Here is a 14,050-nt window from a genome sequence, read left to right as displayed (position 1 = left end):
TTTTCACTAGCTATATCATGTATCGCGTATCTTTCTCTAATGTTAAGTTATATGTATATATCACAAAATTAAAACGTAACTAAAGATATCCCATTGATTAAAATATATGTTCTTCCCTAAATTACATTTAATAGAATATCTACAGAATCAGAACCGAAACAGCTATATCATAATTTGTAAACTATGACACGCTTCATCAATATCACTTTTTATTCAGCCATATCAGAGTTTGTTAACTCTCTGATCGGCAAATACTGAACCATGTCACGGTTAAACTGGCTCAAATATTTATATTAAAATAATATAATAAGTTAGCAAATATTTTAGTTAAAAAGTAGTAAAATTACTCATTTCACCAAATCGTCCTTCGACCTCATCCGACCCGACCCGAGTCATGAAATTAAAGTTTCGGCCACTAAAGTGTTAATTAACTCATTAATTTTCGGGCATGAATTGTGAAAATTTGTTTAAAAAAGTAAAAATTATTGAAAATACTCCCTCCATCCCATTTTAGTTGTCACATTTGAATTTGTGCCGATAAAATTGACTTAAATTTTATTGAAGTTTATTAATAATTTATAATTGAATAAAATAAAAAAATTACATCATCGTAAAGTAGATTCAATCTATTTTAATATATAATTTTTAGTTTACTAAAATAATATAAGAATAATATTTAAACTTTGGTAAAAAATTGATCATTTTAACTTTTATAAAAGAAAATGTGACAACTAAAATGGTAAGGAACAGTAACATTTAAGTGGAACGGCTTATATCCATAATTTTGATAAATTTAGGCCGGGTTAGTGACTGCCTTGTCCACTGAAAAACCTGTTTATCAACTAAAAGTACAGAAGGGATGGAGCCCCCTGAATTGTTTAAAGGCCTAATCGAGCAGGACAGAGAGAGAGAGGAGAGAGAGAGAGTACGGAATGAATTTGGACCAAAACATTTGTTCACAAAGTCTTGTGAATCTCTCTGTCTAGTGGGGGTGCAAACTGTAAAAAAATAGAAAGAGAATCATTTACATACATACAGACTTGCACACAGTACAAATACACTTATTCATATCTACTAAGAGTGAGTGGGCAGCTGTGTGTTTGTGTTTGTGTTTGTTTTCTTACCATTTCAAGAATCTAAGAATCTGTATACCATTCAAGTAGAATGTGGGGCTTTTCTTGATTTTTCTTCTATTTGGTAAAGTTTTGACCTTTATCTTCATGGCTTATTCAATATTTATCTAATTTTACCATTTTGCTTTTCTTGTAGGAATCTTGTATTTTTAGTTATTGTTTTTCAATTGGGTTTTTTTTACTTCATTTGAGTTGGGCCTTTTTCTTTGAATACATGTGAAATTTTTAATGTATTAACACTTTTTTTTATGAATTTTATTGACAACTAGTGTACAAGTGTTGATCTTTATATATAAGAAACCTTTCTTTGATTTTGATACTGTACTAGAACATTTATAAAACAATTTTAGGTTTGAGTTGATTAGTTAATTGATAGCAGAAAGCTCACATTGTTGATTTTGGTTTGTGGCATTGACATTGGTTTGGAATATGTAGGCAAAGAAGATGGTTTTGGAGATGTAAATTGAGGGGATTGTTTGGACATGAGTATGCTGGTTTGGATATGCTTGAGCCAAAAGAAACTGATGTAACTGCCCTATTTGTGTTCTTCGTAGTGCTTCCTTTGGTTGCGTATTTCTTACTAGGAAGATGGAGTGAGGTGTCGAAGAAGAAGGAAAGATTAAGTTTACTCACTCAATGTGCTGGTAATGAAGTGCTTACTACGGAATCTGTGACTGCTGCAACTTTTATCCCTCTTGTGCCACCATTGCCAAAGATTAATGTTCATGAATGTGCGAGATGCTATGCTCCATCTACGACCCGCTGCTCCCGTTGCAAGTCTGTTCGCTACTGGTATGACCGATCCTTTGATTTTTAATGCAAAAGCAGAATTTGATAACTAATCTTTTTTTGGGAGGGGGAAGAATCCTATTGCTAATCTCGGTTATCCACACACACACCCAGAGAGTATCATAGAAGCTCACATTTTCAGGTCCACTGCTGTACTGCTCATTATATATGTCTCTATAAATCCTCAGCCTTGCATGATTTGCCAAACAGATATAGAACTGTTATGGTCTGAGTGCTTGTCAGTCAAACGAGGAGAGTTGTTATATAGCATAGAGCCATAGACAGTAGAATAGATTATACATAGAGCCATAGACAGTAGAATAGATTATACTGCAGGAGGTGATGCATTTACCGGGAGAATACAAATATCTTTAAGGAACTCTGATTGTGATTTTTTATAATTTCTGTTTCCTATTGCTGCAGATTACTTAGTCCCATAGATATTTGTTATTGAATATTCGAGCGAAACCTAAAAAGGAGGCACTTGGCTCTTAAAATGCTACCTAATAACTTAGACAAACTTGTTTTGCAGTTCTGGAAAGTGTCAAATAATTCACTGGAGGCAAGTTCACAAGCACGAGTGCCATCAAATGGAACACAACAGCAGCAGTTCATCTCCTAAGGCTGTCGTTAATGAAAATTCTACTCAGGAAAGGATCTTATTAGATGGCAACATATATTCTCAGTGCTTTGAAGATGAAATCAGGCAGTCTAGGCAGGAGAATATACTTGACCATCATACGATTTATCCCCCTGACAGCACAATTTCCTCAGAAGCTGCTGCTTGCACTGCGAAGGGTACCCCTAAATCCTACCCGATCAAGAGATCTTTAGACAAGCAGGTTTCTCGTATATCTAGGGAAGGTATATTAATAAGTGAGGAAGGAACAATATCAGAGTCTTCTGAAGATGCTTGTAGACATAGAGCTACTTCTTCCGTCAAATCTAGCAGTAATTTGTCCAAACAAGTTGAATTTAAGGTTCTTAATTTTACTCTATCATCTATTTCTTTCAAATTCTTCAATATTTGAAATTCAATAATGTTGCTCGCCTGTTGTTGGCTGCAGTTAAATGAGCGTAATTCTCGGCCATCAGTAGAACGAATTCATGAAAGAAACAAAGGATCGTGTAATGTATATACTACTTTGAAAAGTAGAATGCAAGAAAACATAATTGAATCAAAAAACGGATTTGGAATATCAAATCTAGAGGATAGAACCAAAATTGCAACAAGTTCGTGCAACTTAGGACCAGAGTTAACCAGTGAAGGAAGCCCAGCCAGCGTGGAAAGTACCTCCGGCTATAAGGAAATACCATTAGATTGTTTATCAAAAGAAACTTCTGGAAGAAGCACCGCCAAAGTTAATAGTGTACAGCACATTCCTGGATCAAAACAGCATAAGTCATCGAAATCAGCAGTGAAGTTAGTAACTGAACACTCATGTCCAGACATGAAGAGAAATGATCAATTTGCTGATGAATCCAGTAGGCCCTATACTTCTTTTTATTGCTTTGTTATATATATGTATGTCTAGATAATTTCAGCCGGGCACACGTGCTTTTTCTTATAAGTTATAACTTTCTTTTTATTATATCATGTCATCATTATGCAGAGGTTGGTAGACCGAAAGATGACAATCCTGAACAAGGACATAATGGGAATTCAAGCATGGGACTGAGGAAGATTATCGGTCTTATGAGGTCACCAAAAGTTGATCGTGCAGTAACAACGAATGATAAGCAGAAAAAAATCGAGGTTTGTGAAGTGCAATAGAACTAAAAGCTGAATACCAAAAAATATGTACAGCACCCTATTTCTGGCTACAGAGATTTGATGACAAGATCTAATGCATATTTTGTTTTCAGATGCTATTTCCATACGATGAGTTTGTGAAGTTCTATCATTGTGATTTTTGGAACTTGTCACCTAGAGGCTTCATAAATTGTGGAAATAGGTACCTTCTTATATTTATACTTGTTCTTGTATCAAGCATTGAGATAGGCAACTAAAATTTTGCAGTAAATACAGTTGCTATGCAAATGCTGTGCTGCAATGCCTAACTTTCACAAAGCCTCTGACTATCTTTTTGCTTCGTAGATCTCATTCAAGATACTGTAAGCTAACATCTCATGTACCCCTTTTTGTTTCTCGTAATGGAGAGCTGATTACTTTTTTGTTAAAAAAAATTAAAATAATGGTACACGGTAAATTTAGGCCGCGCTAAAGATTGGTGTCTTATGTGTGAACTGGAGAAGCATGCAACTTTACTGACAGAAAGTGGAGGTCCACTGTCACCTAGCAGAATCCTTACAAACATGCGTAATATTAATTGCCAAATTGGTGACGGAAGTCAGGAAGATGCACATGAGTTCTTAAGGTATCAAATCCTGCATCTACTCTCCTTTTGCGCTCGGGTTTTTCTTCTGAACTTTGATTATTGAGCAGTGGAATTTCACTTGTTTTTTAATGTTTGCTGACAATCTCTGTTTCCTGTGTGGATTGCAAAAATCAAAACTTTTTATAGAAGGTTACAACACTTTTAGTGCATATATATGTAACACTATGTATGTGTCTTTAATAGAGAATTGTGCCTGTGTGAGCTAACACAAAAGCCTAAATGTGCGACCAGTTTGTCTAAGAAAAAAGGCGGAGCTGTGTTTGAGTTTTACATTTTTAAATACTTACCCAAATCGGCTTCTTCGTGATTAGGTTTTTGGTTACTTCGATGCAATCTATAGGGCTGGAGGGATTGGATGGAGAAAATATGGTAGACGTTAAGTTGCAGGAAACAACCTTTATACATCACACTTTTGGTGGACGCCTTAGATCTAAGGTAAAAATGTCTTCACCTTCTCAGCATCTATCAGATTCAAGTTATAGATGATATGGTTCTTTAGATGGATGCAATGACTCACAAGTCGAGCTTGTTTCAACCAGGTCAAATGTTTGAGATGTCATAACGAGTCAGAACGGTATGAAAGCATTATGGATCTAACATTGGAGATATTTGGATGGGTTGAATCTTTGGAAGATGCATTAACTCAGTTTACAAGCGCAGAAGATTTAGATGGAGAAAACATGTATAGATGTGGAAGGTTGGATTACTGTAGCCAAATGAAAAGTTTTCAAATTTTCTCTGGAATTGCACTACAATTGTATATAATGTATTATATTTTAAAAAGGTGTGCTGCTTATGTCCGAGCCCGCAAACAGTTGAGCATACAGGAGGCTCCAAATATCTTAACAATTGTCTTAAAAAGATTCCAGGTATCTACCTTGCTCAGCAGCACGAGTAAAACTTATTAGAAATGTGCTCAATAATGTCCGTCAACTCTACTGCTTAATAAATAGTGCATGACTCTATATAATAGGTTGCCACCAAGATCATGTCTTTTTCATCTTCTGCTGTTCAACATTTTTAATTCACATGTCGGTTACAAATTTGTTTGCACCCTCACAGAACTTTCATTTCATGTTTCTCAGAGCAATTTAGGTGCAGATTCTTTTAACCGCATATCTGAAAATCAATTGAGGCTGATTCAGTTCCTTTTCTGTTTCAGGAGGGAAATTATGGGAAGATAAGTAAGTGTATTACTTTTCCAGACATGCTGGATATGATTCCATTCATGACTGGAACAGATGACATTCCTCCACTGTACATCCTCTATGCTGTTGTTGTGCATTTAGATACACAGAGTGCATCTTTTTCTGGGCATTATATTGCCTATGTAAAGAATTTACAAGGAAGCTGGTTCAGGATTGATGACACTGAGGTAACCAGAATATTATATATACACGTATTGGTGGGAGCTCTACTTAATATCTAGATAAATAATATATGTTTCGAAGACCATTTTCCTATTTGTTACATGTTTGCTTTGATATATCCCAGCCTTAATATTCTCTTCTCAGGGTTTCAAAATATACTCGATTCTTGTAATCCTCGAACCTGTAACTCAGTAGTGTTATATAGTCCCAACCAGTCCACTACCCTTTTCTCCAGGCATCCTTTGTATATTGCTACAACAGTTTAGTTCTAATGAGGTGTGGATGGAATCTAGTAATATTGGTGCAACTATAAATTCGTACTTCTTTTTAGGGGAAAAGAAATTCTATGAAATCAATCTAGGTCCTCCTGACGGGACTTGCTTATGTTCAGTGTTTTCTTAGATAAATTTTTGAATGTTTAAAATATGCTTGATTACAGGTGCAGCCAGTGCATATGAGCCAAGTCATGTCTGAAGAAGCATATATATTATTTTATATGAGGTAAGCATATGCCGGAGCAAAATTTTTAAATTCGCTGTAGACCAATTTACTGATATGAGCTGTCTACAAAATGTTTAGGATCATTTGTTTTTCTTTTGACTAGAAGAAAATCCTGAAACTGTAAAACACCATTGCGATCATAAAATCCGTTTAGTTTTATATAGTGGTATAGGAATGATCATAGTGCTGGTTATATGATCATATTTAATGAATATCAACTTTGTAATGTGTAATTCCTGCTTATTTTTAGAAAAGTTTAATATTTCTTTGTAGGTCGTGCCCTCGTCCGGCAAGAACTCAGTCCGGAATACCACAGCAAGCTCGAGGTCTTCCAAAGCACTGGTCATCAAAAACACAAACATTATCAAGGACAGAAGAAACTAATATCAGTGGGAACGTTCTCAATGCATATCATTCGTCTGATCATAAACCAGAGACATCTATGTGCTTTACCAATGGGACTGTTAATAATTTAGATAGAAATAACTTGCCATTTATTGAAGGTGACCCAAATTCGAGAAAGATGGAGTTCTTAGATGCCAACTCAAGTGACTGGTCCATTTTTACCAGCTCAGATGACGCATCCTTCACCACTGAGAGTACTCGTGACTCCTTCAGCACGGTGGATTGTGCTGATGGAAGCAATATGGATCCTCTGTCCTCGATATTTAACACAGTATATGTGCCGGAGTATTCCTCCCATAGAACTGTATCATGTTGCAGTTATGACAGCAGTAAATCTCACAAAAGATATGCTTCAGTGCAGAATGGGTTTATTTTCGATTCCCTACTCTCAACTCAATCTCCTGATTGAAGATTGAAGATTGCATATTGGAGAAGACAGGAAGCATTATAATGCACCTTCAGTAAGATCCCCCTTACGTTTATGTAGGAGATGAGGACAACTGGGAAGATGCTCCTTCTCAAACTTCTAATCATTGTAAATTTTGATGTGTATTACAAGTGATTAGATGAGTAATTAGGTAGTTGAAACCGGGTCTTCATAACATTTTCAACATTTTGTTGAAAAGGAGGCACATAATACATATCTTGCAGTGACAAATTTTCTTGTATTTTGTAGATCGTATCTACGATTAGTGTTCAAGCCCTGTTTTTAGCTTTAGTAGTTTATACTTCGTTTGGAATTTTGGTTTCTGTTAAACAGTAGGTGCCACTGAGGCACACTGTCATATCCTAAAGGCAGGTTTTTATGAATATGACAAACAAAACCATAAATCATATAATTATTTTTCATATCATTTTTTTTTGTGATTTTACACTACAGTTATGTGTTTACATTTGGAAAAGCAACCAGATTTCATTGGTTCGGTCAATAAGCAAGAAGGGAGAGTGATACTGCCCAACAAAGTAATTATGTGCCGGATCACCACCGCAAGATTTGTTGATGGCTGCCATGTATTTGGTCCCGGTAAGACTTTTGATCAAAGCATTAGTTTCATCTACGACATTAGTGTCTGATACAGATCCTGGAAATTGCCTAACAGCTGCATAAGTTGTTGGGATTCTTTGGATTTTAAGGCTTTCATCTGTTGGTAATGGCGGATTCAGCATGATTTTTCTTGGGAATGTAAAAGCTCACAGCATACACTGTTTCTGATCCTGATAATGAGACTTGGGTTACCTCTGGAGCTGCCCTCTCTATTCTTTGCCCCCGGTCATTTTTACCTACAATGTATATAAGTGGCCTACAACACAGAGCATGGATAAGTTGATTTGTAGATCAACAAATTAAGGTTTATATATATATATATACATATATAACTTACGAGATAAGAGGGACACAGTCCTTACGAGATGGAACCGGAATGTGTAGCTTGAAGAAATCCTTCACCTCGGATCGGAGAAGTTGTAATGAAAACAATGTCAGTGTATTTCCGGATTTCGTAAGCGCCTCCTGGTCCGGAGTCAATTAGATTGTAAGTCGGACACTCCACATTATTACAAGATGGTGGTGGACTCGCTACAACTCTGTCCAAAACTACAATGCTCAAGAGAAGTGATGCGCACATCAACTTGCAAGCATTCATCTTTGGAAGGGCTTGGTAGCACAATGAAGCTGCAAGCCATGCCTACTTTTATTGGCACAAATTTTGTCAGTTTATAATTTAATTTCGTATCTCAAGTCAACAAGTTGATATCCTTAACTACTTAACTCTATCTTTTTGTCAATCAATCTATAATATCTTAAGTGGTTACGGGTTTGACGTTTATATCTCAGTATAACAAACATTAAATTCGAACTTATCCAAATTCGATCAACTTGATGAAATTTCCAAATGAGAATGAAATCAATTAGCAAATCTCCAAAACTTGCTTCTGCCTTCAAACCAGCTATTTTTATTAATATGCAATTAGAACGTAGCCTCAAAAAAGAATATGTATATTATTCAACATAAATACATAATACAAAATTATTTTGAAATTTTTCCGTAAACAAGTTGGAAGGAGCTGTATGTAAGTTCAGCATTACGGAACATGTTCTAATACTTGCATTCGTATCTGGCCAGAGTACCATGAAAAAGTCAATTCATGTTACTACTTCGTACTCCGTGCAAAATATGGGTCGAGTTAATTTATTTAAATAATTTTAAAAATTATAATAATATGGGTGTTATGGCTAAATTTCTATTTTTAATTGAGAAAATCCAGCTGAAAATTTTGCCATAAAATATTATTATTATTAACCCTTTATTATTCTCACTAATAATTAAAACACCTTTTAATTATTAATCCTTTTTCTAAACTCTTTAGAAATAATTCTCTCACTTGATTTAATTTCCAAAAATTAAATTCTTAATTAATAATATTAAGAACCTTTTCTTAATTAATTTATAATCAATTAAATCTCATTTAATCAATTATTAAATTTGCCAATTAATTATTTATTTCATAAATAAATAATTATCAGCCATTATTAATTAATTCCTTCACCATTAAATCATTCTCTTTTATGGTGTGACCTTGTAGGTTCAATATTAAGCCGATAGTAGAAATAAATAATAATAAAACTATTTTATCATTATTTATATAAATTCTCTAATTCATTAAATATGATTAATTAATTAATCATATTAATCATATTTTATTCACTCTGGCAAGAGATTCCTGAACTAACATAAGTGGATCAGCATTGAACATTCTCTTCCTACACTGGAAGGGGTAGATCCTTTATTGATCATACACTATCTTCGTGTACAAATTCCTATACCCAGTAGAGCCCTTATAATTGTCCCTTGAGACTAAGAACTAAACCAAAGCATAGTTCAGTGTACACAAGATGACTATGATGATCTCAAGTCTAAGGATACTTGTACAACTATCACTATGTGAACAACTGCTGACACGTGAGTGAACTCCATCAGTTGTTCAGTTGTGTGAGTCATGTTCAGTGAACTTATTCTATAATAAGCACCTACATACTAGCTATAGTGTCACCACACAAATGTCTATGAGAACAAACATCCTTCATAATGAAGCAAGCATACTATGTACCGATCTTTGCAGATTATTAATTACCAGTTAGTAATCCTACGACCATGAACTATTTAAGTTTAGAGTTATCATCTTTTAGGTCTCATTATTATGATCTCATCACAATCTATAAAAAGCTTTACTCTAAACTGTGGTATATCTTATTTAAACATTTAAATAGATAGAGCCCGCAATAAAAACAAAACAAGCCTTTTATTTATATCAATGAAATCAAAACAGATGACATAAAAGTTATTCCTAAATCCTCATACATGATTGGACTTAGGACATCTCTCTTTCAGACATCACAAATATATCTAACAAAGACAGCTGCAATCAGGAATGCTCTTACTCAATTCGCGCAACAATCAGGGGAATCTCTATGTGAAGCTTGGGAGCATTATAAGGAGATGCTGCAAAAGTGTCCACATCATGGAATTCCTGACTGGATGATGAAAAATTGCTTCTATAATGGGTTGGGATCACAGTCGAGACCTATGCTCGATGCAACATCAGGTGGAGCTTTATGGGCTAAAAGCTATGAGGAAGCTTATGAGCTGATCGAGATGATGGCTGCAAATGAATATCAGAACCCAACCCAGAGAATGCCACAGAGCAAGGTAGCAGGAGTTCTTGAGGTGGATACAGCTATGGCTATCACTACTCAGCTAAAGGCGATAACTATGAAAATTGATTCTCTGGCCAACTATTGAGTTAATCAAATAGCCAGTGTTTGTGAGCTGTGTGCAGGTGCGCATGCGACGGAGCATTGTGCTATATCTAGTGAATCAGCTCAGTTTGTGAGCAACTTTCATAGGCTGTAGCAGCCAGTTCCTGCCATGTACCATCCTAACAACCGTAATCATCCGAACTTCAGCTGGAGCAACAATCAGAATGCAATACAACAGCCGTACCAGCAGTTCGGAAACAAGAAATTCAATCCCCCTGGTTTCCAGCAATAGTTTGCACCAAGACATCAATTTTAGCCACAAGGGATGCAACAATAATTTCATGGAGGACCACGTCCATCTTTTAATGAAAAATCTGAATTGGAGGAGTTGAGGCTGATGTGCAAAAGCCAAACGGTTTCTATCAGGAATCTGGAGAATCAAATAGGGCAGATTGCTAACGCCTTATTGAACCGACCACAAGGAACTCTTCCAAGTGATACAGAAGCTAATCCAGGCAAGAGGGAAGTCAAATAAAAGATTAATGCAATCACCTTGAGGTTTGGAAAGGACGCAAACCCTCAAAATCATCAAGATGAAGAATCTGATTTTTTTTTCCAGAATGTTGGCGCGCCCGCGCCCTTTCAAACTTCAGAAAGTGAAATTTTGGCTGATTCTGCTGAGAAAATGGATGGCGGAGCGGAAACGAAGAAAAATTCTGCTGAAAACACTACTCTTGAGCAGAATACATGGGAGAAACAAGGCTATCCGCCTCCCCCATTTCCTAAAAGGCTTCAAAAGTAGAAGTTTGAGAAGAAGTTTGCTAAGTTTTTGGAGGTTTTCAAGAAGCTGCATATCAAAATACCTTTTACGGAAGCTCTAGAACAGATGCCGAGCTATGCTAAGTTCATGAAGGGTATTCTATCTCGAAAGCTAAGACTTGAGGAGTTGGAAATTGTTGCTCTAATAGAAAAGTACAGTGTTGTGCTGCAACAAAAATTGCCTCCGAAGCTTAAAGATCCTGGAAGATTCACTATTTCTTGCACTATTGGAAACTTGTCTTTCGACAAGTGTTTGTGTGACTTGGGAGCTAGCATCAATCTTATGCCATTATCTGTTTTCAAGAAACTTGGTTTGCCTGAGCCAAAACTGACAAATATGCCCTTACAGTTGGCCGATCGGACCATCACTTATCCACGAGGTATAATGGAGGATGTCTTGGTCAAGGTGGACAAACTCATCTTTCTTGCTGATTTTGTAATTCTAGATTTCGAGGAAGATGAGAAGATTCCCATCATCTTGGGAAGACCATTCTTGGCTAAAGCCGGACTATGATCGATGTGTAAAAAGGAGAGCTTACGATGAAGGTTCAAGATCAGAAGGTCACTTTTAATGTGTTCAAGGCAATAAAGTTACCCACGGATAAAGAGGAGTGCTTTAAAGTAGAGCGGGTCGACTCTGTTGTGAATTCGGAGCTTGAGCAATTGCCAAAGTCAGATACCGTAGAGAGATCCTTAATAGGGGAATCAGTTATTGAAGATGAAGAAGGAGCAGAGCAACTGCAGGTTTTGAATGCACCTCTGTGGAAGAGGAAGTTGGATATGCCATTCGATTCTCTTGGGTTAGCAGAACTAAAAATTTCTCAGGAGTGTCTCGAGCCGTTTATTGAAGAAGCTCCCACACTTGGGCTAATACCGTTGGCAGATAATTTGAGTTATGCATTTTTAGGTGCACCCAAGGGGATGGAATATATCTATGATAATATAAAGTATAACACCCTCTAAATCCGGGGTATAGATTTGGGGCATTATTAACACTAACTACTCACTAAACCTGTACAAGCAAGATATAAATAAAATAATTAACCCCGAACTACTACTACTCAGGATCTTTTCAAGGTTAAGGATTGAAAACAAGAACCACAACCAACTTTATTACAAACCAAACTGAATCAACTATCTCAAGAACTCTCTTTGTTACAAAACTTTATTATATTCATATTTTAAACTAAACAACTTTTATTTAAACTATCACTATTACTTATCCTGTTACACTTGATCTGGTAATTCAAAGCTCTCTTCTGGGATAGGGAAAAACACCCTTGGTATAAGAGGGTCCCGCTGCTTGACTCGCTTCTTGACTACTCGGATTCTGATGGGTTTCATTCTCAACCTTAACTGAAAAACAATGGGAATAACAGTAAAAGGGGGTGAGCAAATTACTCAACAAGCCTGCAACAATATAATAGTATACAGAGAGAAAAATAAATGAACCGTTAATCTGCTGGTTTGAACAACCATCTGTTTTTGTAAAGAATAATAATTTACCATTGTTGGCGAGTGCCAAATGAATAAGACTGGAAACAAAAACCAACATATGCACTATAACCTGCTGATCAGTCAGGATACAGTGCAGATCTATACCCAACTGCATAGAACCAACCAACATAAGGGGTACCCAGGAAAATATGGCCTCATAATCAAGGGTCCGGTTAATACCTGGCCCACATCGTAACCATACAGTCCATAGCTTAGCATCCAGAACAATCGGTATGCTTATGATGTATCCCAACATCAGGATATATCAGAGTATATGTAACAAGGGTAAAAGTATTGGAATATGAATAGAGGATTCAATAAATTGGGAGAAATCAAGAATCGAAATGAAATAGAGACAAGAATTAATAATTGTGTATCAGTATATGTGAACAATAATTATCAAGGTATAATTGTTATGGAAAGTGGGATATACTTCACTATTCTGAACTTAGAATAGGGGAAAAACTTGCCTGGTATGCACTTCATCTCATGCGATTCACTGCCTTCTGCCTCTTTCTTGATTCGCCTTGAGGATATGGAATTTATCATGGAAAGATATCCGTTTAGATAACTTACTTCATACGCGTATCCTGAATTGATACCACGTAACCCTAATCGTCTACCCGTACGATCCTATCTGACTCGCATATATAATTATATAGCACATAAGGTTCACATAATCACGTAAAGCACATAGCACATAAGGCACATAATTAATTTTAGACTCATAATTATTTTTAAAATCGATACTAGACTTGAACTCGCATTAACTAACACTATCTGGTTCGATTACTAATTTTTCGGGATTTTTGGACTCGATTCTACTCCTAATAGGGCCTAGAAGCAATTAACTACCACAAGACGATTCGCTTTAGGAAGAAATTATGATTTATAATTATTTTTAATGGAATCAGGTCATTTTACTCAGTCTAAGGGTCTTCGTTTTATTCAAATCGGACTAACGGTTTAATTACTATGCAATAAACAAAATTATTTTTAATTATAAATCAATTATAATTAATTAATCATAAATAAATAAACCTTAATTATATTTTTAAATAATTATTTAATATTTATTGTATTTTAAAATAATTAATCCTTAATTATTCAAATTATTTACAAATTATTACCATTAATCATAAATTATTACCAATTATACGACTAAATCGATCATTTACGATTAATTATTCGATATGAATAACTATTACGACACACCTCGAATAAATAAACGAACGCTCGAATCATAATTCAACTTATCGATCAACTACTCGTACAAACCCGGGTCGTTTCCCAGGTCGAAACCGGGTCGCCTCGGGTCGACGAAGAACATGCCGTTGCCGTCCCAGAATCCGGCGACGGTGACGGTTTCTGGCGACTGCA

General features: G+C 35.8%; 1 protein-coding gene, 1 long non-coding RNA gene and 1 other non-coding gene across 4 annotated transcripts; 1 reads left to right on the top strand and 2 right to left on the bottom strand.

Moving 5' to 3' along the window:
* Window positions 1–851: 851 nt before the first annotated feature.
* Window positions 852–7,571, top strand: LOC141713379 (ubiquitin C-terminal hydrolase 15-like). Of its 2 annotated transcripts, XM_074516767.1 has the most exons (14): window positions 852–1,197; window positions 1,569–1,925; window positions 2,455–2,902; window positions 2,990–3,407; window positions 3,536–3,678; window positions 3,789–3,877; window positions 3,952–4,037; window positions 4,138–4,300; window positions 4,633–4,756; window positions 4,861–5,018; window positions 5,106–5,190; window positions 5,484–5,696; window positions 6,131–6,192; window positions 6,466–7,571. In XM_074516767.1, the coding sequence occupies exons 2-14, from the start codon at window positions 1,636–1,638 to the stop codon at window positions 7,004–7,006; spliced, it is 2,820 nt and encodes a 939-aa protein (XP_074372868.1). In that variant the 5' UTR covers window positions 852–1,197; window positions 1,569–1,635; the 3' UTR covers window positions 7,007–7,571. The 2 variants fall into 2 exon arrangements, with proteins under 2 accessions (XP_074372868.1, XP_074372869.1); XM_074516768.1 differs by lacking the exon at window positions 852–1,197 and having other exon boundaries at window positions 1,317–1,925.
* On the bottom strand, window positions 7,425–8,310 carry LOC141713380 (uncharacterized). The gene is made up of 2 exons (XR_012571946.1): window positions 8,005–8,310; window positions 7,425–7,898 (listed from the first exon to the last, which is right to left on the bottom strand). It is a non-coding gene; the product is annotated as an uncharacterized LOC141713380 (long non-coding RNA).
* A 1,706-nt stretch (window positions 8,311–10,016) lies between these two features.
* LOC141716544 (small nucleolar RNA R71) lies at window positions 10,017–10,123 on the bottom strand. The gene has a single exon (XR_012573250.1). It is a non-coding gene; the product is annotated as a small nucleolar RNA R71 (small nucleolar RNA).
* Window positions 10,124–14,050: the final 3,927 nt, after the last annotated feature.

This window comes from Apium graveolens, chromosome 3 (genome assembly GCF_009905375.1).
Source record: "Apium graveolens cultivar Ventura chromosome 3, ASM990537v1, whole genome shotgun sequence".
Lineage (NCBI taxonomy): Eukaryota > Viridiplantae > Streptophyta > Magnoliopsida > Apiales > Apiaceae > Apium > Apium graveolens.
Note: the sequence above shows the minus strand (reverse complement) of the source record. Positions and strands in the feature narration are given on the sequence as shown.

Excerpts from the sequence above, each read along its gene's own strand:
- LOC141713379 (XM_074516767.1), top strand. The coding sequence starts at position 1,636 with ATGCTTGAGCCAAAAGAAACTGATGTAACTGCCCTATTTGTGTTCTTC. Across the intron at positions 5,697-6,130 it reads TCAGGATTGATGACACTGAG|GTGCAGCCAGTGCATATGAG; the intron begins GTAACCAGAATA and ends GCTTGATTACAG. Across the intron at positions 6,193-6,465 it reads TATATATTATTTTATATGAG|GTCGTGCCCTCGTCCGGCAA; the intron begins GTAAGCATATGC and ends ATTTCTTTGTAG.